At 44.0% G+C, this 27,308-nt stretch overlaps 1 protein-coding gene across 2 annotated transcripts; it reads right to left on the bottom strand.

Moving 5' to 3' along the window:
• Positions 1–406: 406 nt before the first annotated feature.
• Positions 407–27,308, bottom strand: LOC121199440 (serine/threonine-protein kinase D3-like). 2 transcript variants are annotated; one of them, XM_041064126.1, is made up of 19 exons: positions 27,066–27,308; positions 24,847–25,537; positions 14,320–14,458; positions 12,874–13,005; positions 10,917–11,074; positions 9,175–9,364; positions 8,897–8,974; positions 8,455–8,638; positions 7,927–8,050; positions 7,533–7,610; positions 5,976–6,252; positions 4,486–4,538; positions 3,889–3,961; positions 3,513–3,619; positions 3,056–3,217; positions 2,810–2,908; positions 2,438–2,705; positions 2,273–2,358; positions 407–2,159 (listed from the first exon to the last, which is right to left on the bottom strand). In XM_041064126.1, exons 2-19 carry the CDS (start codon positions 25,141–25,143, stop codon positions 1,986–1,988), a joined length of 2,679 nt encoding a protein of 892 aa, XP_040920060.1. In that variant the 5' UTR covers positions 25,144–25,537; positions 27,066–27,308; the 3' UTR covers positions 407–1,985. The 2 variants fall into 2 exon arrangements, with proteins under 2 accessions (XP_040920060.1, XP_040920059.1); XM_041064125.1 differs by having other exon boundaries at positions 9,175–9,367.

Genomic DNA, 27,308 nt, shown 5'->3' on the forward strand with positions numbered 1-27,308 from the left:
CTTCAGTAACAGTTTGGTTTGTGCCTTTTAGATCTGACTTCAGTTTGAGATCAGACACAATTCAAACTGAATCTGTCAAACGTTTTGGCTCAGATTATAATTTAATATCTAAACTGAAAACTTTAAATCTAAAACTTCTGTCACTTACATGGGTTACATCATAATCTCCAGGAATTAAATCTTGTAGGAATTAAAACCTTTTTTCCAAACTTTGAGGCTGGTTGAGGCGTCTGTGACACCGGAACATTCAGCCTCATTCTACTGTTGCATCCATGCGTTGCTGTGGATTAGAGCATTAATTGAGTAAACATAATGTGAAATGAGTTTCTCAAAGTTAGCCATTCAGCTTTAATATTTTCCCATCAAAACCATGAAGCACATGACGCAAAGTTTCTTGTAAAAATATAAAATGTGAAATAAATTCTCAGGCTGAGGTCAGCTCAGGAAAAACGCTGGTCTACAGTCCAGCCGTTTTTTTTTTTTTTTCTCAGACAAGTTTCCACAGAAAGACAAAAACAATAGCAGCTAAATTCTCAGCTCGTCTTCGTCCAAAGTTTCAGAAAGAATCAGTCTGAAAATAACTTTAAAAAATTTGTTTTTCTGCAAAAGTATGTTTGTATTATAGCCTCTGAGTATCTGCAGCAGCCTGGTATCTGGTCCTGAACTGACTTTTCTGATCGATTCATTCGGTCGTAGGGAAACAAAGTTCTCACAGCTGAATCTGAACTTCTGCAGCAACATTTTAAAATAATCCCATCTGTTTGAAAAAGAGCGAAAACTTCATTTTAACCATGTTAGCAGCTTCATAGACAGTAATGTGGGTTTGTTAGATGTATTAGATTTTCATGGTACCCAGAGGATACGTCTGAAATTAATGGATAAATTCCTTCCACCCTAAACTTTACTTTCAGAGAAATGCTAACATGCTAAAAGTTAGCATGTTAAAATTCTAAAACGCTAAACTACACAATTTCCTGAGATAATTAATGTTAGCAGTTCATGTTAACATTGAGTATTTTCACATGCTAACCTTAGCATGCTAGGCTTGGTAGCTGGCTAGCAGATCTCTATGCATTAGCTCCAGAAGCTAATCTGAGAGGCTAGTTTCTGTGTTTACTGTCGGTTGGACTCAGGGACGAGTGTTGGAAATGTAAAACTGAAGTTTACTTGGAAAGCTTTCAGAGGCCTGCTGCACATCCGAACACTTGTTGTGTTTTTTTGTTTGTTTTTGTTGTCTCCATTTTTCAGTGTTTCAGCCTGGCCGCTGATTTGACTGTAGACTTTGTCCTTCAACTGAATTCTCATAAAACTAAACGAAGAACTTGGGAAACTAGAAATCATTCTTTTGCAGATGAACAAACCAAAAGTTATTATCAGTTATTTCTCCTTTAAAAAAGTTTCCCAATAGTGCAAAGACATCCCAAAAAAACCCAAAACATTATAGTCAGAACATCTTCAAGACATATTTGTTTCTTCTGTATTCCAGTTTGAAGGACATGTTTATCTAAGTGTGTAAAACAACTGTTTCCTCCCCTGCACAGCTCTATGAAATCTAAAATGCAATTAAGGACTCAATAAAAAAATATGCTATTTGAGCTGAAAAAGTGTGTTAAGTCTCTGGATTGGTTTTTAGCTAGCCCTTCTGTGGCTCAACTGGCAGTGAAGTCAGTTACTTAAGAGACTGAACTTTGAATCTGGGGAGAAAAAAGAAATCTCTCCAGATTTGGGCTCACAGGGTCTGGTTGTTATGGCTTGTAGAAAAAATAGGAAAAAGGTGAAATCTGTTTAAAAAAAAAAAAATTCTCTGGACCTGATTTGTCGCCACAGTGAGAATCTCACAGTTTCCTCACAGAGCTGCCTGACTGACGCCTCCTCATCATCCATGTTACCCCACGCCACCATGGGGACAGCTCACAGTCTCCATGGTGAGGGACTCCTCGGGGTCTGCTGCATCATCATAGGAAATGCTGACCCAGTTGCAGCCACTAAGGGTCTTCCTCCATGTCGTCCAGGTTTGGTGACATGATGAAGTGTTTGGGGTAGTGCAGGCCTCTCTCGTCAGCGTACTCCTCCCATCGGGCGTCGTCACTTTCGTGAGTGATGTAGCGCTCACCTCGACGGGTCTCAAACTCCCTGAGGTCCAGCCAGGTCTGGTAGTCCTGCAGAACGACGGCGACAACAGTGAACTGGTCAGCTTTCTCCAGTAATGTGATTTCTGTAATGTTGCAGTGTTTTCTATAAGTACGTGAAAATGGAAAGCAGTATTTGTTACCTGCAGCCAGGGGTGGCTCAGTGATTTGTCCACACTGAAGCGCTTCCTCATCTTCACCTGCAGCAGGTTGTTAATCAGGTCTGTGGCTGTGAGCAAGAACGAGAACACAACGTTAAATCCAATCCTGGAGTTCTGCTTTAAATCTGATGTTTTTCTGTCCCTTACCCTCCTCTGAGATCTCCTTCCAGGGGTTGGGGGGGTACATGAAGGCAGCGTTCTGGATTTGGTCGTTGATGTCTTCGTCCTCGTTGAAAGGAAATGTCCCGCTCAGACTGACGTAGATGATAACGCCGACTGACCACATGTCCAGAGATCGGTTGTAGCCTTTGCTGCGAAGGACCTCAGGCGCCAGATAGGCGGGAGTGCCGACCACCGAACGGCGGAAAGATTTCTCCCCGATGATACGAGCAAAGCCGAAGTCACAGAGTTTCACCTGGAGGAAAAAGCAGAGCAGTGAATGTTCCTCCACAGTTACACAACATTCGATCAGGAGGACAAGACTGTGACTGGAGTGTTAAGATGATTTTGAGTTCTAACCTGAGGAAAGGGTTCTGCTGAGGCCAGGAGGACGTTCTCTGGCTTCAGGTCACAGTGAACAATGTTCTTGAAGTGAAGGTGTCTGAGGGCCACCAAGATCTGTGGACACAACATGTGAGAGTGAGAGTGAGAGTTTAATACTCAACAGCTGGAAAACACCAGTAAATAATTCTGATTATTGCAGATTTAAGCTTCCTGATTCTGCTGTAACGCTCAACAGTTCAGTGGTGTGTGGTCGGCACTGACCTGTGTAACCAGGAACTTGGTGAGGCGTTCGGGCAGTCGACTCTTCTCGCTGGATAAAATCATCTCCAGCATGTCGCCATGAAGCTTCTCCATGACGACAAACACCTGTTCGGGCGTCTCGAACATGCACTCCAGGTTAACGATGCCAGGGTGGTGGAGGTTCTGTGAGAAACAAGACGACAAAAAGAAAAAAATGAAAAAAGACGTGGGTTAGAGCGATTTGACAAAATAATGAACAGCGTCTTATTTACATACTCTGAGACATATTAGTACATTTGTTTGTTTGTGTCCTTTGTTTTCAGTTTCTTAAATAATGAATGAAGACAAAAAGAAAGGGAAAGAAAGTGAAAAACCATGTGCAATAGCAACTAACAGCAGCTTGTTTCTGGTGAATGACCAGATTTAATTTTATTTTATTTATTATCGTCTTAAACTGGTAACAGTGGATGTGTTGTACCTGGAGAATGGCCACCTCGTTCCTCAGCTGGCTCTCCTGTTTGGTGGGAAACCTCATTTTGTCAATAATTTTGATCGCTACGTCTCTGCCAGTCTTTCTATGTTTACCTGCAGAGGAAAAGCAATTAATTTCTTAAATTCATCTTTAATTCAACTAACATGAGAGCGAATGATGTGCAACCAGCAGAAATGAAGAGAGACACAATGATCCACAGCTGCAGGAGGGTTTATTATCGATTTTCTTGCCTTTTCAGACAGACAGAAGATCATGTGTCAGTAATGTGACTGTAATTGTATCAGACTTCCCATTTTCTTTAGGTTGAATCCAAAGTGCTGCCACTCAAGAGCAACTTTTTACCACTTGTTTCATGTCTTACCTCCGTAGACGATCCCAAACTGTCCGGATCCGAGGACCTCGTCAGCAAAGATCTGATACACTGAACTGATATCCTGAACAAGATCAGAGTCAAATTTAAACGATTAAAAGGTCACAGGTTACTGTCTGACAATTCTTTGTTTGTGACACTAGAATATGCAGATTATGTTCTGCGCATCAATATGAGCCATGTTGGATGGATTGCTATGGAACATTCATGGGCCCCAGAGCGATAAATCCTTCAATTTATAGTCGTTAAAAATTTGTAAAAAGCCCTAAATGTGGATTAATCCGCTGCAGAAAACAGTCCCTAACAAATTCACTACTTCCTCCAGTTTGTGTGTGACAACTACAGTGACAGTGACACTTTGTGTATTCAGTTACATGCCTGACTCGGTGAAAACTATAAAATATACATATAGAGGAGGAGAAAAAGGTTAATGCCGGCAGATTCTACAAAAGCTGAATGAGACGTTTGTTTCTCAGAGGTGACTGAATACAGCACATCAAAGAGATCGTTATCCTTGTTTCTCCTCTTTTGGTCCAAAAACACTTTGCTCTCTCAAAACTGAACAAAAATATCAAATACATGACTCACCACATTTTCTTGTATCTGGGAGTTGGACACTGATATGCTGATGGAAAGTTCCTCTGTGGAGACACGAGACAAATAAATACAGTATATAAATGTAAAAGCCACAGGTGCTATAATCTGTAATCCCTCACTTACTGTACAGCAGAGACGTGTGGGGTTTTATTTTTCTAACCCTCAAATCATTAAAATCTCATTTCCTACGTTTCCTCGCTTAATAAAGAACGAGACGAGCGAGGAGATTTCCAGCTGAGATCAAACCAACAGATTCGTTTGTTCAACACGAGATGAAAGAGCACTGAGGATGTTTCCAGCTGGCACAACAATCTCAAATCATTTTCCAGATTTCACAAAAATAAAAGCCTCTATTTTCCTCTTTTTCTGTTTAGCACTGTATGTGTGCATGTGCAAATACAGGACTGTCACAGCGTCACAGACCGTTGCATGCTGTGCCAGTTCAGCCTGACACTGAAAAGCCGAGGGCGCGTTCTGCACAGAGGAAACCCGCCACCGCGAGTGAATTTCCACTGATGAGCTGATATTGATTTCAGATCGCTGACCGGGGTTTGATTGGGTCATCGCTCAGCGATCGATACCTGCAGTCTGATGTAGGTAGGCAGCCTCTTGATATTTAGGTCACCGGTTAGGTCATCATTCAGGGAATTTACGTAACATAAATGTGGACTGTGGAAAGTTTACTGTAACTTTATTGACACTCATGTGTCGGTATCAAAGCCCCAGTATGTTTAATGCAGTAGTTTAATATTTGCCTGTTTTTTGGTCACGTTTTTATTTACTCCTCTAGTTTTTTGGTTTCGCGTTACTCGTTATGTGTTATTACAGTTACAAAGGTCGACTGTTGTTTATCAGTGAGACAATCAAAAAAACCCAAAAAGCCTTGTTACATCATCTGTCCATTAACTTATTGATGTGTGTGGCAGTAATTTCATTGCAGAACAAAACATCCATTTTTGGGGAAAAAAAAACTGAAGCTCGACATTAAATCCTCAACAGGTGGAAAACACAGCTGACTACATCCTCTGAGGTCCTTTCATAATAGTTAATGGTTATTTTTTAATACCGTGAGGTCCATTTAGTCATTTAGTGCTAGAAATCTCATTTTGGGATGAAACTTAAAACTCCTATTTTCAGACAGATACTTTAACCCGAGGTGAATCAGAGCGAGATGAAGAGGAAAATCCTCTGAAATCCCTTCAATCATGTTAAAATGTCAGGTGGTGGTCGGCCTGGGTGTGTCTGTGTGTGTGGTGGTGGGGTTGTGTAACGGTTGGAAGATCTTCACAGACAAATCCACGCGTCCATTAAAACATAAAAACACATCGGAGTCTAATCTGGTTTGAGAAACGTGTCCGTCACTGTGTCAGAGGGTAAAGACGTGCAGGACTTTCTGATCAGCATTAAGCAAAATCTGCCTTTTTAGATAAATGTTATGTTAAAGATTTACTGTTTGTTACTGTCGTTGTCCTGTTACTCACTGTGGTCCTTCCCCTGACCGGGCCCGGTGCCGACGCTGGCCTTGGGCGTGACGGGCATCAGCGCCTGTCGGATGGCCTTTTCCCAGCTCTGGCCGACGTCCCGTCCAACGCCAGACGCCGCCAGGACAGGGTTGTGGTACAGGCCGCCGTTGTCCTCCCCAACATAGTACACCATGTTGGCCGTGATCACCTCGAAGCAGTGCGGGTTGCTGCCCTGAGGCAGGCTGCCGAAGTCCTGGGCCGGCTCCACCTGCAGGATCTCGGACAGGGGGATCTCCTGTAGTTTGTCAGGAGGAACAGAAAGTTTAGATTCGTGTCCTCGGTCCAGGTCACATTCAAACCCCGTAAAATATCCAAATCTGAGAATATTCCTTTTGTGGGCTGTACCTCCACTTTCAGCTCAGAATCCCAAACCTCTGCACTTGTAAAACATCTCGTCTCTTTAAATTCTGGTAAACTGTACTTGTCGTAACCATTTTAAGAATCATTTCAGCCAACAAGAAGCATCCACAGGGTCTTGAGACGATCCAGAGGACACAGTTTCAGCCGGTTGATATTCCCTCCATCCTAACACCTCTCTTCTCTTTGTTAAACTGTGAGCTGCTCTTTGAATTTCAGTGTTTAAAACTTCCCTTCCTTCCTTTTCTGGCAGAGTGTAACACCCCCTTGCCCCCCACTCCAAAAACCCTCAACCCTGCCAGATCAAACATATAAAGGAGAACGGCTTCGTGGTGTCTTTTGCCCCTCAGTGTCCTCTGAACGTCTTGTGTTTTGCCAAGTTCGTCCCCCCACTACACCACCAACCACGCCCTCCCCTCAGCATCTATTCATCCTCTGATTAAAGGGCAGGACGTTCCCCAGCCGCTTTGGGCACGAGGCAGCGTGGCGACGAGCCAGAGAGGCGGCAGGGAACCGACCCGAGGTCCTGAAACCGCCACATCTCCCCCTGTGCCTCTCACAGCGCTCTCACTTTCTCTTCAAACGAAGGTCTGTGCCACGCTTTGTGGCAAAGGTCAGCAGGTCGCTGGCAGACGTGAGATGAAAGGAGGTGGAGTACGAGAGAGGAAGATGATGGAGAATGAAAAGAGCTGCAGCCGCACTGAGCTGTTCTGACCCGAATTCACATCACATCACAGCCTGGTTCATCCAACATACACATTCTCCTACTGCAGAACTCAAAACTAGATCTACAGCACCACAAACTACATCCTTTATATGAAAATGTATAAACACGTGTCCCGCAGACAAAAACATAACTCACTACATGCGTCATAAATGTTTCCGTCAATATCATAAAAATTTCCATATAACGACATTTTAGAGCTTTCTGATATTTTTCTTTTCTACATTTTCCTCAAATTGTGTTGATAAAACAGTGAAAGGTCACAACCTGCTGCAAACATCCTGAGCTGATACAGTGAATAATCAGGTTATAATTAGACAGTGATGGAGGTGAATGTTACTGTATGAACCCGACTCCCTCCAGCCTCCTCCTCACGTCGCTGCTTTGTTTGGCTGAGCAGCTGAAACCAGATCCGGTCTGACTGGGTCTCCTACCTTGTAATACTTGGCTCCGCTTTCATTCTGAAACAGAGTCAGACTCTTGCTGTCCAGCCTCCAGTAATGTCTCTTCCTCTGCGAAGACACAACAGATCATCAAAGGCTTTTATGGTCGTATTTATTAGGATTCATGTTTTCGTGTTTTGTTAGGACGTACGATTTGTCCGTCTGCATGTTTGTCCGGGTAAATGTTTAGAATATGCTTTTGTCTGGGTGGGAGTTTATGTGTGTGTGTATTTGTTCAGCAAAGACAATTAGAATGTCTAAATAAAAAAGGTGGACTGATGATCATTTATAAACATGCGGCACTGCTCCATTAAAAACCTCCTGACCTGACTTCCTGCACGTCCCACTGTTTTTTCTGAACACAAGCTTTGAGGCGGACTCTCACCAGGTTGTCGCGGTTGGTGTAGTGCACCATCCATCCCTCTTTAACCACCGTGGAGCTTTTCCTCTTGGTGTGTTTGATGGACTGAACCACGCGCATCAGAGGGATGTTACTGCTGGTGGACGGGCTGCACGAAAACACACATAAAAAACACACATGAAAACACATAAACACGCTGAACAGGCATTTCAGAAAGTGCAACAACTCAAAATACTGAGAACACACACACATCTTTCCGGCTTGAATGGGTAATAAGTAAAGTTCTTAATGACTCTGAACACGAACATAAGCTTCATGTGTGGGACTGACGGAGCTATTGATTAATAAGATGAAACTTCCAGCTATTGAGGTTAAACATCTACAAAAAAATCTGTGCACTGGAGCTTCTGGTTCTCTGTCCTGTGAAGCCTGATCTTTCTCATTATATTAAATACAATTTTAAAAATACTGTTGAAAATATATCCAATATTTTCCAATAATGGATCTGGGATCAGCGTTAAAGCTGTAAACGAGGAGGTGAGGAGGCGTCACCTGATGGCTCGGAGCGTCTCATCGTCTTTCTCGCCGTCGGTGCAGGGACCCTCGATGAAGAAGAGCTTGTCTTCGGGTGTGGTTGGCTCGTCCTGCTCGTCCATGCTGTGACCTCCATCGCTGTTGACGTCGCAGTTGTCCACTTCCATCGTCGCCTCGGAGTCCAGACTGGGACTGGCTGGCTCTGCAGAAATATGAAATCAGACTCAGTGTCTCGGATCAGACCTGGGTCTCAAACTTGGAAGCAGTGATCAGGTTCAGTCTGATCGCAGAGAGCGGTGAGAGGAAACCAAAGCAGTAACGCTGTGATCCGTAAAACCGAAACAATGAGCTGAAAGACACTAAAACGCTCAGTGAAGCCGAGCAGGTTCATAGACAACAGATTCAATTTAACAGTTAAACTGAGCAGAACAGAACAGAACAGAACGTGGAACCAGCTCACCTCCGTTAAAGTCGACCTCACCGAGGCAGTCCCGGGGAACTTTGGCTGCACATCTCTTGTGGCAGTTAAATTTACAATCTAAAGAAGCAAAACAAAAACAAACAAAAGCCAAATAAATTCAAACAGTCGTCCGAAACTTTCAATCCATCAACTTTCATAACATTCATAAAGATTTCCGACTGAACGATAACAGAAATACTTTTTCTTGCAGCCCTAATTTATCATGTGAATAATTCCAGTTCAGATTCCAGGTCATTCTGGCTCTGGTGTGTCGTCACCTTTGCACTGCATCCCCTGGCGGAACAGTCCCTTCAGCAGGCGTTTGCAGTACTGGCAGATGGTAGGACGAGTGTAGGTGTGGACGGAGAAGGTGTGGGGGACTTTGACCCGTCCCAGGACCATCTTCTCCATCCAGATGGGACGACCGCTGAGCAGGGAGTTACGCTTACCGGCACCCAAGAGGGGGCGCTGCTGATGGACAGAGGGGAAACCAAGAACCAGGAGGGAGGGAGGGAGGGAGGAGAAGGAAGGGAGGAGAGCGTGAAGTGTGAAAAAAAAATAATAATCAGGTGTCTATCCATCAGGTGCTCTCCTCTGACTGCTGACAGCAAAATTCATTTTACCATCACGAAATTTAAGACATTTTAATATTTCCCAAGACCTTTTTTTGGGGGGAAGGAGAATTCAAGACCAGCAGATGAGTTTTTTCCACCCCAGACTCTGAAGCTGCACAGGGGAAATGCAGGGAACAATCAGATTTGGAGACTTGCTCCCCAGACGAGAAAGCAGAGAAAACTTTTTCCATCCACTGGAACAATCACTGTCCTTGTACAACGTGCAGCTTGTCGACCACAGCACCGACAGGAGCAGGAAGCATGTGACACAACGGGCCTGAATTAGTGCAGAAAAGTCCGATAATCCACCTTCTCACATCAAGTTTGGACAAAACCTCATGACATTTAGTCAAAGTCCAAATTCTACAATGATCTTGATGTAAAAAGCAGAAACACGGATCAGCCCTGAGACCACATGCTTTTGTTTACAGACACGAAATGCCACAGGGGACAATGAAATTACTTTAACCTCATTAACTGCTGCCTCAACATGTCGACATGCTGCTTCCCCCAAAACAAACAGGCCAGAAAATTTAAAAAATGGTTCCTCTGAAGATTCTTCTTGGTATTTTTCTATCAATATATTTGCTACAGTTAAATGTAGGTACAGACACAGAGTTTACTCTTTATGCCATTTAAGAATCTCACTGAGAAATTAAAACTTTTCATTTCATTCCTTAAACTTGACAAACGAACATGACAAAAGACTGACAGGGAAAGTAAACAGCAGAGGAGCTGGATGAAAGACGAGATGGTGAGCGACGTGTTCCTGGATTTAAATTAACAAACCATCCAAAGGCTGTTGAAACGAACACAAAGTCTAAATAGATGCACTGGAAACACGTTCTCTGATTTCCCACGTAACGTGAACTGACCCTTTAAATGTGAACCGTGTGTTTGACCCTGACGCGACTGTTTAGTTTAACAGCAGCTAAGAACCGATGCTTCATAACCCAAACACAAGCTGTATATTTTTGTGGTTATAAGAAAGTTTGACCAACAAAGCTCACAGTGTGTGTGTGTGTGTGTGTGTGTGTGTGTGTGTGTGTGTGTGTGTGTGTGTGTGTGTATAACAGTTAGTGTGAAGCTCTTTGTTTGCTGGTTTGAACTGGATGGAAAATCCAGTGGTTTGCCTCCAGCCATCAGTGTGTGTGTGTGTGTGAGTTGGTTGCACAGTGTAGATCTGGTGCTATGGAGTGTGTGTGTATACTGACGCTGACGTCCTGCAGCAGGTCAGAGACGCGTGGGTCGTGTGAGTTGATATAATCAATATCTTTATGATCTCTGTCTGTACTGAAGACTTCAGTGCAACAACCGACACAAACAGTGCACGGTGTCTGTGCCTGTGTGGCTGATAAAAACCCGGCTGAACGCCTGAGCAGACTGAGCGGCGGCATTGAACCCACCTCCTCCTGTGGCGTCGGGGTGAACTCGGTGGACGGCGGACGGGCGACAGACATGACGGAGCCCGGCAGAGACACGTTGGACAGCCGTCTCTTCTTTACCCCGCTGCAGTTGTTGGGGATCTTGAACGCACATCGCTTGTGATAGTTCAGTCCACATCCTGCAGAGGAGAAAATCCACTGTAAGGTCGGAAACAAGCGTCTACAGCCACCTGTAACATCAGGATCAGCGGTGATGGTGGAGATCCGGGGATGTTGTGTCTGCTGCGGCTGAGCTCTAAACTACAGGACAGATAAACTACACACAACATGTGAACCTATGAGCTTCAGGTGTTTTGGTGTGGACAGAGTCAGGCTAGCCGTTTCCATCTGCTTCCAGTCTTTATGCTAAGCTAAGCTAATCGGCTCGCAGCTCTAGTTCCATGCACAGACATGGGAGTGGTACTGATCTCATTTAACTCTCGGCAAGAAAGCAAATAGGCTAATTACCCAGAATGTTGAACTGCTCGTTTAATTACCTCCCACTCTGGACCTGAATCGCTTCAGGCTTTTCCAAAAGATCATGTCAGACTGCATTATGGGATTTGCATGACAAGACCATGATCTTCCCGGAGCCGTGACATTATTAAATTATCGGTTGGTGTGTAACTGTTTGAACATGCAGGTACACAGAGAGCTCAGGATGTGGTTCGTGAGGTGGTTCAACAAATTAGAAGCGTAAATCGCTGATGACAAAAGCCGTCGTTACCGGTCCTTCTCCTTCCTCAGTGAGAGAGTCTTATTCCAGTTTGAACACTGCTTTTTAACCATTTCAACCTCTGTCATGAAAATAAAAAGTTATATAAGAGGAAGCCATATTTCTCCACTGACTGCTCAGAATGTCAGGCGGCTCTTTGGCATCACTACAGTTAAGATTCGCTCTGAGGTTTTCTGAGCGCTGAGATCACGACTTTAAAGATGAAGCTCTTTGAAAAAGAATCGCAGGAAGTCACCAAGTCAATGAAGACATCCTGCTGCACAGTCGCTGCAGCTTTGATTCGGGCCTGAAAACCTGTGTGTGTGTGTTGGACATGTGCCTGGGCCTTGATTCCAGGCGATGACTCGGTTCAGCGTGGACGTGGCAGAAAAATCAAAGCTGAGGCTGAACCCTGAGAAGAAGGCACCACACACAACCTCACTGACAATAAAAGCTGGTTAAATGGATGAAAACAAACTCGACGTGACTCTGAATTCATCCATGAAGCTGAAGTTTCCAGTTTTATATGTTTAAAGATGGATTTTAATTACTCATCATTGCATTGTATTCCATTGAAGAAGGATTTACATTCCTCCTCAGGTGGTGGTGATGATTGTTTCACATTTTATTTTGTGATGTGCGATGGGAAGCCTCCTGGGACTGTGACTGAGGTTCTCATTCTGTATTCAGGGCTTGTAGGATTGTATTAATTACTTACAGACTGACCCTAATGTAATTTATTAACAACATCATTCAAACTGAATGTGATTTGTGTGAGTTTAGTGGAAGTTTGGTCTATTTATGTTCATTTGATAGAGCCAGGGAACCTGAGGCTTGCTCCTGACTGTGATTTGTGGTTTTACTCTCGTTTAAGTTGCATCCCTGTTTGAGGAAAATGAACCTTTCTTGTGCAGCGTGAAACTGCAGTGAGAACTTCTAAAAACAACAAAAACCCCAGAGAGTAAATCCAATTATGTTCAGCCACAACCTGATTTGTAGCTTGGTGAGACGATAAAACCTCAAATCATCTCCACATCTGATCTAAGACTCTTCCAGTGTGAGTTTTCACTTCTGTTTAATGAGTTTCTCTTCAGTCCATTCACCCACCGTGTATGTGACTGCAGGTGTAAACCACAGCAGCGCAGAGTCATCATAACACGTTGTGACCTGACATAAACCGAGCAGGCATCAAACCTCAAACCTCGCAGTGACGCCGGCTCTTACCTTCACATTTGAGGCCCTGCCTGACGAGTCCCCACAGCATCTCCCCGCAGTCATCGCAGAACGCCGGGGCCTTGTAGGAGTGAACGTACAGCGTGTGAGGTCGGATCTGGAAATCCTCGGCTGTGGCCAGAGCTGAAATAAATAAATACGGAGCGAAAAGTTTTTTTAAAAAAATCACAATCTTGATTTATTTTCCCTGTTTTTCTCTCCTGTGCACAGCCTCGTTTTATCTGCCGCTGTTAGGAAATGATTTCAGTTCACTTGATTTCACTGTATAAAACCTTTGGCACATTGTTTAGAGAGAAGATTAGGAATGTCCTAAAGTTTTGTTTCCCCTGATCCATTTAAAAAAATCCCTCAATCGGCCAGAGCTCCAGTGAGACTGTCAGAGACTCTGCTGATACTGAGCTCAGTCTGATGCCCCACTCGTTTTCTTTTTCCTGTCAGTTCTTCAGTGTTTCTAAAGAGAAGACATGGTTGGCAGATTTGTCCTCTGGCGCTCTGCTAACAGAGGCAGGATGATCAGTGACAGTGAGAGAGAAATAAACCAGCAGAGATCTGCAGGGTTTTGCAGCAGCAGCAGCAGGTGAAGCAGGAGAAGCAGCAGCAGCAGCAGCAGCAGCAGCAGGAGGAGGAGGAGGAGCTGGAGGAGGAGGAGGAAGTGGTTGTGGGTTTGAGCCTGATGCGGTTCGGGCTGCGACTTTTGTTTTCTTCCTCCTGTGTAATTTAAACCCGCCGCTCACTGTGCGTCTGGGTGTTGAGCTGTTAAGGTGTCAGTTTTAGTTTTTACAGCCCAACCTGTCGACACGACTCAGGAAATGACAATCCTATACACAATATTATGGTTAGAGGGTGCAGGGTGATCCGGGGCGACGCTGCGGCGGAGGAAACAAGATCTGAGCCGGCTTCACGGCTCCCCCCTCAGAGCAGGATTAACAAGAGGGAGGAAGCTGAGACAAAACAAATACAATAAAATAAACATGAGAAGTGATTTGAGTTGTTGTTTGTCTTCTGTGGCTTCGAGTCTGGAGAGACTGACATAGGTTTTCACAGGGATTTATTCTTCTATGTATTTTTGCTGTTGATTTACAGATGTTAGAATGATTTGGTGCCCAGACACAAAGAGTGAGAAATTGTTTTGGATCAGAACAATATTATTTTTACTTTTCTTACTTTTATGCCCTGAAATGATCAGAATTCAGAAACTAAAGCACCAAAATCTGACAGACAGACTCACAGTCTCAGCTGCTGCCAGACTCCATAAAGATTTAAGGAGATTGAGACCAAATAAAGAGAGACAAGCTTAGAAATACATTAATTATTTAGAGTAAAATGTAGATGAGATTTTTTTGTTGCACCAAATGATGATGCTTGGTCTGATGAAGAAGATGCAGGGTTTCACGCTGTGGGACAAAACTTAAGTGAAAATAAGTGTTGGTTTCTTACCGGAGAGCACCACCTCGACCAGATCGCCCTCATGGATCTCCTCTGCAGAGGTCAGCCGCTGCAGGATGTTGTCTGAGTTCAGGTCATGACGGAAGAGCAGGATCTTGTCATACATCCCAAAAAATCCACATTCAGGGAACTGAGGAAGAGGAGAAGGAGGAGAAGGAGGAGATCAGGGAGAAATTAGTGCAACTGGTAAAGTCTGTGCTGTAAGTATTTCATCAAGTTGAAGCAAAAATCATTCAAAAAAACATATTGCTCATTTGAGCAAAAATCTGGTCTTAAGTAAAAAACAAAAAACAAAAAAAAAAGTCAAACACGAAAACCAAATAAAAACATTAAAGAATCATTATTTCGTGTGTTCTGTGTTTAAAGTTTGGCCTGATGATGGCGTTAGAGAAATGAGTCATGATTCATTTTCAAATCAACCATAAGGAAACAGCAAGTGAAGCAGAACACAGCAGGACGACCTTTAACTGCTGTGATAGGTATTTACATCTGTCAGACCGCACTGCCCCAGCCTCCTGACCTTTGACCCCTCCAGTTAAAACATCCTGATGTCCAGAAGCAGCAGCGTGTTCTCGCTAACTTTTCATTTTCATGACTTCACCCTTCGTCACAGTCGAGCCCATTCCCAAAGTTAACCATTACCTAACCTTTTCACATGAGGAACACATGATGTGTGATGAAACAAATCCAGAGAAAAACCACACAGGGAAATAACAGCAGCCAAAACACTGCAGAAATATTCTGAGCAGCTGCTCGATCAGTTTCCACCTCAGAACAAACCGACCTCTATTTACAGTCTAACACTCTGATTCTCTCCTCGCAGGCATCAACGGCTGCAAAGTTTTTTCTTTTCTGCAAAACATGAAGTTTCCTCAGCAGCTAAATCTCATTCACTCTTTATAAGGAACCTTAAAAAACATGTGAGATCAGGTTAAAGTCTGGGTCAGTGTCCTCGTCAGGTCCAGTGCTCTCTGTGTTTCTGCCATCCACACACAGAAACCGACAGCATTGATTTGATAAACTTTACCAGTCAGATGCTTCACTCTGCGTCTAATCTGCTCTACAAGTGACTGAAAACTTTAGATATACAATGTGAATGAATGGATGAATAGACGTCTTATGTATGAACAAATTAACAGACGCAGTTCAAAGGTTCAGGATATTTTCGAACTCTGAAGTTATTATTATTCTTATTACTAATATTTTCTGGAGTTTCCCTGCAAATGCATCCCACAGGAGAACTACAGGAATTAATATTTGATAATTATTCCTTTGGATATGGTGAGTAAATATATAACAGGAAAACTGGATTAATGAGCAGGAGAGTGTAAATACAAACATTTGGGGGAAAAGTGTCACAGACTTACTGGAAACTTTTCTCAGGTCATCAAAGTGAAAGTTAAAATGAATGGTGATTTTTATTGAAGTCATAATGAAACTTAAACCTAATGTGAATCTTTTGCTCTGTCTTCATTCACCTTTTCTTTGTTTTATTTTACAGTCAATTTTCTGTTTTTTTTTAATTGTAAAAAAAAAAAAAAAAAAAACATCCCTGTGTTTAAAGAACCGTACCTGTGGTTTTTCAGGTCTTTGCACCTTTACCTTAAACTACAGACAATTTTTTTCTACCTTCCAGAAAACAGTCAGGTCCCACTCATTTCTGTAAAAACTGAATTTGCAGACTTTGCTTGAGTTTCATATTCCACCACAGTAAATCGTTTTTTCTCTCAGTTACCTGAAAAATGCACATAAAACGCAACAGCGTGGTTTTCAAGAAAAAAACGTAACTGTACAGTGAAGCTGATTTTATGTTTTGTAGTAAAGGGGCTGAAACTGTCTCTGGTCCTTTCAGGTTTGCTCTCACTTGTTTTGACCTTGTTTGAATCGTCACTAAAGATTTCAGTCGAGTGCAACAAATCCCAAAATGTGCAAGAAAAAATCCAATTTTGTTTGATTTGACTAAATTCTTTGTTTGTTTGTTTTTTTCAATGAATCTTGATTAAAACTAAAAATAACATTTTCACCATCGTGAATTGTGCCGGACTATGTCCCATGGAGTACATACTCTGGCGAACGGTGTGTGTTGCTGTAATAAAGCGTGTGTGGTGGATTTGGGGTTCAGCAGCCTCTGCAGCCTCTGCAGGTGGAGCAGCTTCCTGCCCCGGGCTGCTCTCTGTGCTCGCAGGATGTTAGCAGCGTGCAGGTAGCACGCGGCGTGGATCCTGCAGCGCAGACCGACGGCAGGAAGCACAACCAACCGGAGACGAGTCAGAGGCTGCTCGGATCACACACACACACACACACACACACACACACACACACACACACACACACACACACACACACACACACACACACACATACACACACACACACACACACACACACAGAAGGTCTGTCATGAATTATGGCTGAGGACCTGTCACTGACACCCTGCAGTCATTAACCATGTGGATACAAACCACAGCTCAAACAGACACAGCCAGAAACACGGAACAGGACTAACCAGAAGACAAGGAAGAGTCAGTCTGTCCGGCCGACAACGGGCCCCGGGCCCCCGGCCCCTCCGACATAGGAGCTTATCCTTTTGAGCCTCTCTGTGGTTGTTTTGTGTTTCTCTGTGGTCGTTTGGTCTTGAACATTTACTACTTGAGGGTTTTTCTCTGTTTAATGAAATGATAAGTTTAATGTTTGGGTTTCAGGTTGTTGGTCACCCTGAACTCTGAGTTTTCTGTGTCTGTCTTCTCCGCCTACAGCAGCTATGAAACTGGGACTAAGCCGGAAGCTGAGGGAAAAATCCTCCATGAGGACTGGGCTGGGTGAGGTCTGGACCGGAAGTGAAAACACTTCTGTTCAGATGCAATGACGACACATTTGGGCAGCGTCCAATCACGTTTGTGCCGGTCGTCAGCTGCTGCCTTCTCTGGAGTGAGCAGGGAAACACACCAAGAGTTCGGTAAATGGACAAGAGTGTGTGTTTAATACACACTGATCCTCTATTTATGGTTAATCCTCCATTAACCAGGCTTAACCTCCACACACACACACACAATCCCCTTCACATTCTCCAACTCTTCACTGACGCCCTCACCAAACTGAATCCAGATTTCTGACAACTCCCGCAGCCTCGCTCTGATCGTCAGGGTCGCTGAGGCCAAAACCTCCAGGCCCTGCTGTGACCTTTAAACCTTCCTGCAGGAGCAGGAGCTGGAGCTGGAGCTGGAGCTGGAGCGGGGAGGGCCACGTCCTCCAACATTAGGCCACGTTTTTACTGACCGGAGGGGGGTATCCACCACCTCTTAATCTGTGCAGCACTCACGCCATTATCAGAGAGACTAAGTGTTCATGGAGACCAGTAATCCTGGTTCTAAAAGGGACAGCGACACGCTAAACACCCGGGCCACAAACACATACACAAAAAACACAACTGCACAAGTTTATGTGTATGTGTGTGTGATAAAGTGACGGAGGGAAAGAACTTACCACATACTCCTATGGTCACATCAGGGCTAAAGCTCCATTCAGACCGGATTTATTTTTCACCCCCACCTCATTTATAATTACAGCCGCAATTACCTATTGTTTTTCAGTGAACCGGCTGCTCCCCCTGTACTTTTAAATCCCGTCGGAAGCAACGTCCTTGCAATTTAAATTGGATTTTTTTTTCCTCTACAGGAAGAGCTGATTGTCCTTCTGCTTCATCAACCAGCTGTTTGTGCAAATCTGGAAACGTGCTAACACCAACACGTAGACGTATCCTCAGGAAGAGCAAGTCGCACTGAACAATATCAATACGTTTCACATCTCTGTTAAGATTCTGAGATCAGAAGTCCGCGTTAGTCTTAGTCAAAGAAAACCATAAAAATCGAGTCTAGTTTCAGTCGACGAAAACACTTTAGATGAGAAAACTATTGAGAACATTTTCCTCCTAATAAGATCCACACAGAGGACCAACCTGAAGACAGCGCTGGACGAAGAGACGGAGGATGTCCAAGTCAGAGAAGTTAATAACCCATAAATACGCCCACGATTCATGAGTTTGTATTTCAGTTCACAGTGATTTACAGAATCTGGAACAGCCTGTAGCTTAAAGAAATCATCATAATCTGCAATCTGCTATTTTAATAACTGACTAATGGTTTCGCTGGTTCCAGCTTCTCAAATTTGATAAAACATAATGACAGTAATCACTATCATTATTATTATTATTGCTGCTGTTGAAGTTTTTTTGTGATATTAAAATATAAATGTCAGGTATTGTTTCTTTAAATATGGACTGACCAACAGCAGCTTATCGTTTCGTGTTTTGATCACACAGCAGCTTATAAAGACACGAGGATCGGCCGCGATGTGAAGAGCACAAACACATAAAACAGCCGCTGTCTTCCGCTGCAGAAGGCTAAGAGCCTTTCAGCTCCAATAAAACTCTTCAACTCTTTCGCTGCACATGTGCAATTAGCCCAGAGGGACGGCGCTAAAAGGGGCTGATGGGAAATATGAAGGTAAACAGCCGCGCTCCTGTTTTCCCTGCATCCGCTCGCTCTGTCACCTCGCGCAGGAAACAACAGGAAGCAGCACTGAGTGGGTCAAGGTTGTCAGAGTGTGAGAGTGAGTGTGTGTGGGAGGTTCATTCATACACTTGCTAAAAGGCTGAAATCAGTGCTGAAGGCAGCAACTGAAAACCACACGCGCGCGCACGCACGCGCGCACACACGCACACACACCTGAATCTTCAGTAAAGAAGCTGATTTCATTCACTTCAGACCCCGATTTAGTTTTAGTTTAACCCTTCAATTAATAGGCTGTGTCCCAGAGAGTGCCCTTCTTTCGGCCAGAGCCAACGATTAATCGATTAATCAGTTGATCGACGGACAGAAAAATTTTTCAATGACGTCTTCAAATGTCTTGTTCTGTCTGATCAACAGTCCAAAAATCCAAAGCTGTTTGGTTCCTACCAACAGAAAGAACAACACAGACCAGCTGTGACCAGCTGTGGTGACTGTCACTGCAAAATAAATAGTTGTTTATAATAAAGTATTGACTGTAGGAAGCAGAACTAACAGCATGCCTGCTGCATGAAAACCACAGAAGAAGAACATAAAGTGCTCTGCACACTGAAGGACACACGCATCCTCCCTGTTCACATGTATTTACCTTCTCCTCCCATCTGTCCGCCTCCTCCTCCACTGTTACACCACATATCAGGAATCTGAAATGTCCGACAGGTGTGACCGCGACCTTCCCCACTCAGAGACAACATGGTCAACCACATAGAGACAGCCGGTCCCCCACGCCCACGCACACACACACGATTCTTGATAAAAACAGGAATTCTGTGTGACTGAGGACATTTTCAGAAGCTTTGAGAAAGTTTGACAGTTGAAACTGGTCAAACTTTTTAATCGTTTAATCAAAAATTGCTGCTTTTCGAAAACTCTTTCACTTTCGGAAAACGATCCAAGTGCATTTTCCAACACTCATGAGGATCATGAACCATTAAAAATCTGACGTGCTGCCCTTTAATGTGCAGTATACAGACCTGGTGACCCACCTACACCACAGCGACAGTCTGGATGTAAATGAGAATCAGATATCCTGGATAGATTTTATACCTCAGATGGAGCAAAGTAAACATTAAACCCAAACCAGTTTCCTGTTTCTGATCCGATGACGATCAGGGAGACGGAAACAAACCCACTTCCTGGTTCTTATCAGAGCCACAGGTACAGTTGGTGCAGATGCGGTGGGCTATAGAGGTCATGTACATGCTGACATTTAACTGTTGCATGTTAGCGTCTCAGTTCAACGTATTTTAAATGTCTCCTGACTCCTGTGAGTCAAAAATGATTTGAACTTTTACGCCCTGAACAAAGACTTCCAGGTGGGCGCATCCTCCAAGGCTGCACACAACAACCGCTAACAAAGAAATCCTTCAGTTCATGGGTGTTTGCCTTCGTCTGCCAGTTCCAAAATCTACTTATCAAAACTTCCTGCTGATAACAGACCAGCTTCTGGCAGGTAAATCATCTGATGGGACCTAAATGTAAAGCTGTGCAGACGCAATTACACATGAAGAACAACAACTCTCCTCACACATAACAAACAATAATCAAACCAAAGAACAATAATCAAACCATGAAGCTATTTCACAAACCTGCTTGATGTTAAAGGCAGAATAAGGAGACACACAAACAACAAAATGACAGAGAATCACTGCAGAAATCCTCTTCCTCTTCCTCATCTGCCTGAATATCAGACCTAAAGCTTGTTTTCTTAAAAACTCATGAGTGGTTATAAATAAGCGAGAGGATTATTTAGGCAAAGTTCCTGAACAGCTGCTTGTATAATTAGTTTTGGGACCAAAACCAAATAAATAATTTTTTTTTCTTGTTAAATATTTTCTGAGTAAATCCAGATATTGACTTTATTATAATTCTATTCTCACGTGGTTCTCACTCCGTCTCCTACAACCGCTAAGACCAAGCTGTTCTTCAGACTCACGTCCTGTGGAATAAAATAAGTGACCACGATAAGTTTGGGATTTTTCAGTCATTTCAGTACAGTTGAAGTTTTGTTCAACCTCCAGTGGCTGTTAGAGGAACTGCAGCTCGAGCCTCGTTAAGACTTCGTAGATGTGCATTTGCTCGTTCACTCAAATAGTTTTCCTCGACAGTTTAGAGGAATGAAAGCGGCTCAGGTTAGAGGACTTAAAGAGACGCTGTTAACAGGATAAAAAATGATTTTATAACACGATCTGGTTTCAGACGGCAGCTGCGTGTGACGTTCAGGATCAGAGTTCAACTGGAAACTCGGTGCCTCTCTGCGGATTTTTGTGTCTAATGAGACGACAAATGGAGTTTGGAAAGTTAAGCTGGGGTTTTAAAAAGTTGAAAGTGAGCGAGCGAGAGTCAGGCCGATGCTTTTAATGTTCATTAATTCAGCGTCTTACATAAAAGAAAATAAATAACAGAATTAATCCTCCTCGCTTGAGTCAAGTCAGGGGAACAGGAAGTCAGAGAACACAGCGTGACGCAGGTTCCACAGAGAACTGTAAAAATATAAACTGTACACTGAATCACATTTAGTGATCTATTTGTTTTTTTAAAATCTATCTTTCACATCCAAATTTTACTTTCAGCAGTCTGATAAATACGAGTCAGGTAAAGAGTGAGAGAAAGAGAAAGAGTGAAAGTGGAAAAGAGAAAGATGGAGAGAGAATAAAGAAACTCGTTCATCGTGTGTCCTTGTAAATCGCACAGGACGTCAGGTTCATGATGAAACATTCACATTCAGAGGAAACTCAGGCTGAATAACGAATAATCTTTGATACTTTTACCTTTTAAACTAATAGAAGCAGCTCATCTTTAGACTTTAGGATAAAATTTGTGACGTAAACAAAACAACAAAAAAGAAACCACGAAAAAGTCGAGATGCAAACAAATAAAAGTCAAACTCGAACTTAAAAACATGAAGCTGCAGATACGAGGTTTCCATACGACATCTTTCTCTCGCTCACTCTTCTCTACCTGAACCTCCACCTGGCCTTGGTAACCACGGAAACCAGCAGAGGGGAGGACACGGGTCCCTCACGTCGCCGTGGCAACGGAGTGAGATGCTGATTTTCTGTTGTGAATGACGGTTGAAGGGCCCGTGTACTTTTTATTTAATTTTCTTTCATCTGATGTTTCTTTGTGTGTTTCACATTTTACTTATCTTTTATATTCATATCTTTAACTTCAGTGACCACAAGTTTATGTCTTCCTGATAATCTTATTAAATTAGTTCACTGAATCATCAAGAAGAACCACAACAAGCCGAGAGACAAACACCCCTGACATGTTACCATATGTCTGGTCTCCACCAAATCCTCAGCAAAACATCGAGATCTTCCTCTTTCTTCAACGTCAGGTACACTTCTCTGTTATCCAGTCACTAACTGTGTCTGTTTGCTGAAAACAGCTGCTGGAAACGAGGCTGATGAGACTGAACCACGGCAGTAAATGTGCCGTAAAACCAACACTATGAGCTAAAAGAGGCTAAAAAGCTCAAAGCCGCAGGTGATCGTTCTCTGTGGGTTCGTCGGTGCCAGTTCCACATGAACTCATCTGAATCACTGCTGAGATCGAAAACACTGCTTTCTCTGTGTGTGTGTGTGTGTGTGTGTGTGTGTGTGTGTGTGTGTGTACACAGAGGAGGTGGTCAGTGTGGCGACCTACAAGGGAGGGGAACTTCCCTACTTCCCTACCACCCCCCCCCCCCCCCCCCCACTTCCGTCTACAAACACACACACACACACACACACACACAGAGGTGACATAACGGCTGTAAATCAGACCTGCAGCCTCCATCCACCCGCAGACGGAGCTCACAGTCCCATGATGTGGACACAAAAGGAGGAAAAAGAAAATTCCAGTGATCGTGTCATTTTCACCAGGCCAACCTGGGATTTACTTCCACCACGTCCTCACACTGCCAGCTCCCGCAGCGATTCCTGCTTCGGGTTTTAGGTCAGTTAAGAAAATTAGCAGGTAGCTGTGATATTTACACGCTCTGCCTCACATCACCATGTCCAACCATGTCCCAAAATCTTCTGTGAAGGAATAAACACCAGAACTGGTGCATTTGAAGCCGTTAAACAGTCCACAGATCAGTGATCGCCTGCTGTCGGACAAGAAATGCTATAAATCTCTAATCAGCTTTAACTTTACTGAAGGAAGAATTCATTTTCACAGCCTGCGGCTCTGAGCTGAAGATCAGCCGAGCAGCAGACGACGTGAACCGCTGAACTACAAAAACACAGGTCACTGTTGGTCTCTGGGAACAATCTTTGGCAGAGTCCGGTCACATTAACCAACAGACTGAGGTTTCACTGGACACCTCACATAATGAACATTAATTAGCTCCCGCTGGTAAAATCTAAGGCCGGTGACACTGGTGAGTTTTACAGGAGAAGGTAACGGTCAGAGCGGCTGAGGAAGAGAAACCTGCTAAAGTTACCTGCATGTTTTCATCACTGGTCTTTGATAACAAAACATAATGAGATAAAAGGTTTAAGAATCTCAGTTCAAACAACCGTATGAAATGGAAAGGATGTGTAACAGCTGAAGACTTCAGTGCTTTGTTGTTTCACTTCCTCTAAACTTATTCTTCATGGAAATCGTAAAAACTACCACTTCATTAAAAAGGGGTTTATGAGGCTTGGAGACATTTTTTCCATGAATGACAGGAGTCTGATCCCAGACCCTGAAAGGTCTACGCGCGAGAGTGTATGGCTTCATGGCACACAGTGAGGACACACAAACTGACCACCCTGCTGCTTCTGCAACACAACCCACAGCTGTTAAAGAGGAAACAAAGAGCGCTGACACAGCAACACCGACAACGGAACGACTCTTCCCGTGAAAACACTCTTCCTCTGCTCAGCTTGAAAACAAACACAGAGTGACATGAGATGATAAGTGAAAAAGCAGCACACGGATGATGAAGAGTTTGCTCCAGAGCAAAATATCTAAACAACCACGAGCTGTCCCAACAACCAGTCCCACAATCAATCCATCAAACATCCAACCAATGAGTCGGTGAACGGCTGGGAGAGTAACGGCAAGTTCAAATGAGAGCATCATCGGGTTTTCCTCTCCACATCATCATGCACTGCAAAACAGGTGAACCCGTTTGGCTTGCTGCAAAGCGCGTGCGCGTGCGCGTGTGTGAGGCTGGGAGATGCATTTATTGCGGTAAACACAGGTGGTGTGTTCAGTGCGAGCGGTAAAACCAGTAGATGGTGAGAGATAAAAGCCGAGCAGAGAGCGGAGCTGTGACAGACCTCACCGGCTTTTACCAAAACTCTGCTCAGCGCACGGAGTCATGTGACCTTCATTTAGTCTTGGGTGAATCTCAATAAAACAAAAGAACAAAACACTGACACTCTCTACAAAAGCAGAAGGAAAAAAAGAGATATTTCCTCCCTAATTCTGAAGTATGATGTTTCCATTCTGAACTGTTTTTGAGATGTTTACAAAAAAAAAAAAAATTTCTGCATGCTTCATATCGATCTGAGCTTGTTAGTTTACCTCTTACTGTAAACTGGGGGCGTTTCCCGGTCACACCAGCATTTAAAGAAAATAATGTCACTGTGATCCACAGTCAGGGGGATTCCCTGGCAGGGGTGAAGTAAAGCCACACATTTTTCAGGTCACAAGTTTTACTTTGGTGATCTTTGATCTTTTATTGAAGCTCCTCCTGTAAACTTATTATCCCGTTAGCGAGGGCGTCTTCCCCTTCAGTGACCCTTTATTTAATGATGTTCGACCCAGAGGACCAAATAAAGAGCGGAGGGGGGGCAAACAGTCCGCAACCAAACACTGAGCAAAGCTGCACAGATGAATTTCACGCTGCTGACTGGGCCCTGAGCTCAAATACCTCCACTTTCTTTTTTCTCATATTGGGCAATAAGCAATTACCCCTAATTACCCCCTTCAGTGAGAGAACAGAAGCCAAAATAAAGTCTGCAAAGTTTACCTTCTGATCCACGATGGAGCAGACCAGCTCCCTGACAGCAGACAGTGAGTGGTCTCCGGGGTCGAGGGTGACGGTCTCCCTGGTGAGTCCGATCTGGAGCAGGAAGGAGACGCCTTGGATGGATCCCCGCGAGTTCGTGGGGCTGGGGGCCGTCTGGCTGCCATTAGACAGCCGGCTGCAGAGGGTGGTGGGCGGGCTGGGTGATGGCGACGGAGTAGGCGGGGCGGCGTGCTGGGGGAGGACGGGGAAAGACCGCGGCGAGGCTGGCGGTGGCGGTGGGCTGTTGTCGGCCGACATTGGCTGCTATCTGTGACGTCGTCCAGGCAGGAGAGAGGCCTCGTAGGTGAACGACATCCAAAAAACGTGTCCGGCTGCTCGGGTTTGTTCGTCAGCCGAGCGTTTTCTGCCCCCTCGTTTGACCCAATTCACATTTCTCACCATTAAAATTCTGCAAGTAAAGTTTCCTATTGCTGCCGGGCATCTCTGAGGTAGAACTGGACCAGAAAAATCAGTGAAATAAAAGTTTGGGATCCTGGAGGGGGGGTTCAACCTTAAAGAGTCTTTTTTATAAAACAGTTAAATCCTCAGGCCTCCTGCAGGATCAAACTCTTGATCGTGCTGTGAGCAGCAGTGGAGGGAAAACAACCGTGAAATGCTGCAGATCTGTAGTTTCTCTTTTCACTGGAAGCATCTGTGGAGAGTAAAGAAAACACGTAACAGAATAACTCCCTCATGTTCATCTCTCTATCTGCAGAATCTGTGCAGTCACATGCACACACTGCAGTTTTAACAGACGTTCTTAAAAACTGTACCAGCTCATTCTGTCTTTGCTTTGCACTGAGTTGTATTATCCTATCACCACTTCACCTGTGACTGACATGTGTTCTCCCCTGCAGAAGCTGTCGGAGACGACGTGTCCACAATGGCGAGAAAAAGTATGAGGAAGAACCTGGTTTTCTGCATGAACTGGTCACAAACTGTGATCTGATCTTCATCTACGTCACAAGTATATTCAAACACAATGTGCTTAATAATAACACACACACACACACACACACACACACACACACACACACACACACACACACACACACACACACAAAGCTGCCGGTGCCGGTGGAAAAACTAAGTGAACCCTTGGATTAAATAACAGGTCAAACGTCCTTTGGCAGAAATAAGCTCAAACCAGCGTTTCCAGTGGCTCAGACCAGCGCAGCGTTCAGGAGGAATTCTGGACTGTTCCTCCTACAGAGCTGCTTCAGCTCAGACATGTTCGGAGACGTCTGCTGCGAACGGCTCTCAGCTCATTCCACAGCATCTCTGATGGGTGAAGGTCTGGGCTCTGACTCCAGGGCGTGGATTTAATTTTTTTTTTTTAGTTTGAAATCATTCTGGAGCAGATTTATTTCAGTGTTGAGACTCACTGTCCTGCTGCATCCACCCTGACACGATCCTGCTGTAAGCTGTGTTCTCCTGAGAGTTTAAAGAGGCAGGTAGAATTCATCAGGAGGAACTGAACACAGGCTGTAGCTTCACATCACATCACAGGACAGTATCATTTGAACTGGTGCCAAATATCACAGCATGTAACATCGAGCCAAAGCATGCAGAGGTCACACTCCCACTGCAGAAACGATAACTCTGCGAGAGCACTACGGTTACACCTGATTTCTGAAGCAGCTGCAGACAAATGAAAAGCTCAGATCAAGCAGATAACAAACACACACACACGCACACACACACACACACACACATACACACACACACACACACACACACACACACACACGAGTAAACAAGTTCTCCCATTTTCTAAGAGACGACTTTAACTGAATAATACGAATTAAAATCCATCTGGCTCATTATGAGAACACAAATTTGACTGTTTAACCTGTGAGCCTGGACAATACTATAAACTTACAGGTTTACAGTAAAATAATACGGTTATATTCATGTTTCTCCAAACTGCTCACCTGAGTAAGTATAGGCCTAATAATAACAATAATAATAATAATAAAAATAATGATAACGAGAAGAAGTAGGAGAATTACTCGATTCACTTTTCACATCTGTAGCTCATCTCTGCATGATAACATCTGGATTTTAGCTCATAATGTAGATATTCAACTTTCTGCGTATAAGTCTGAACATAAAGCAACAGGCTGTTTTTTTAAACATCCACACAGATGAGTAGAGAAGTTTAAAGCTTCATGAACTACCTCTGAGAGCTGGGCGGCTTTTCCGCTTCCATCGCGGTTGAAACGCGAAGAAAATCCAGCGGCAGCTGATCGGACCGCTCCACGGCCCAGTTTAACGACCACAGCCCCGGTTCGTCCTCCGCGCTCGGTCCTCTGGGTCTGGAAGCGGGAAAGAGACCGGGGACATCAAACCGCTGGACTTTTTAAACGTCCGTTCTGTCTCCAAACTCCTCTGCCAAGCAGCGGCGTGACCGAGCGGCTCCA

This window comes from Toxotes jaculatrix, chromosome 19 (assembly GCF_017976425.1).
Source record: "Toxotes jaculatrix isolate fToxJac2 chromosome 19, fToxJac2.pri, whole genome shotgun sequence".
NCBI classification, from domain to species: Eukaryota; Metazoa; Chordata; class Actinopteri; family Toxotidae; genus Toxotes; species Toxotes jaculatrix.

Excerpts from the sequence above, each read along its gene's own strand:
- LOC121199440 (XM_041064125.1), bottom strand. The coding sequence starts at position 25,143 with ATGTCGGCCGACAACAGCCCACCGCCACCGCCAGCCTCGCCGCGGTCT. Across the intron at positions 13,006-14,319 it reads GGTCGAGGTGGTGCTCTCCG|CTCTGGCCACAGCCGAGGAT; the intron begins GTAAGAAACCAA and ends TATTTATTTCAG. Across the intron at positions 8,975-9,174 it reads CCAGGGGATGCAGTGCAAAG|ATTGTAAATTTAACTGCCAC; the intron begins GTGACGACACAC and ends TTGCTTCTTTAG.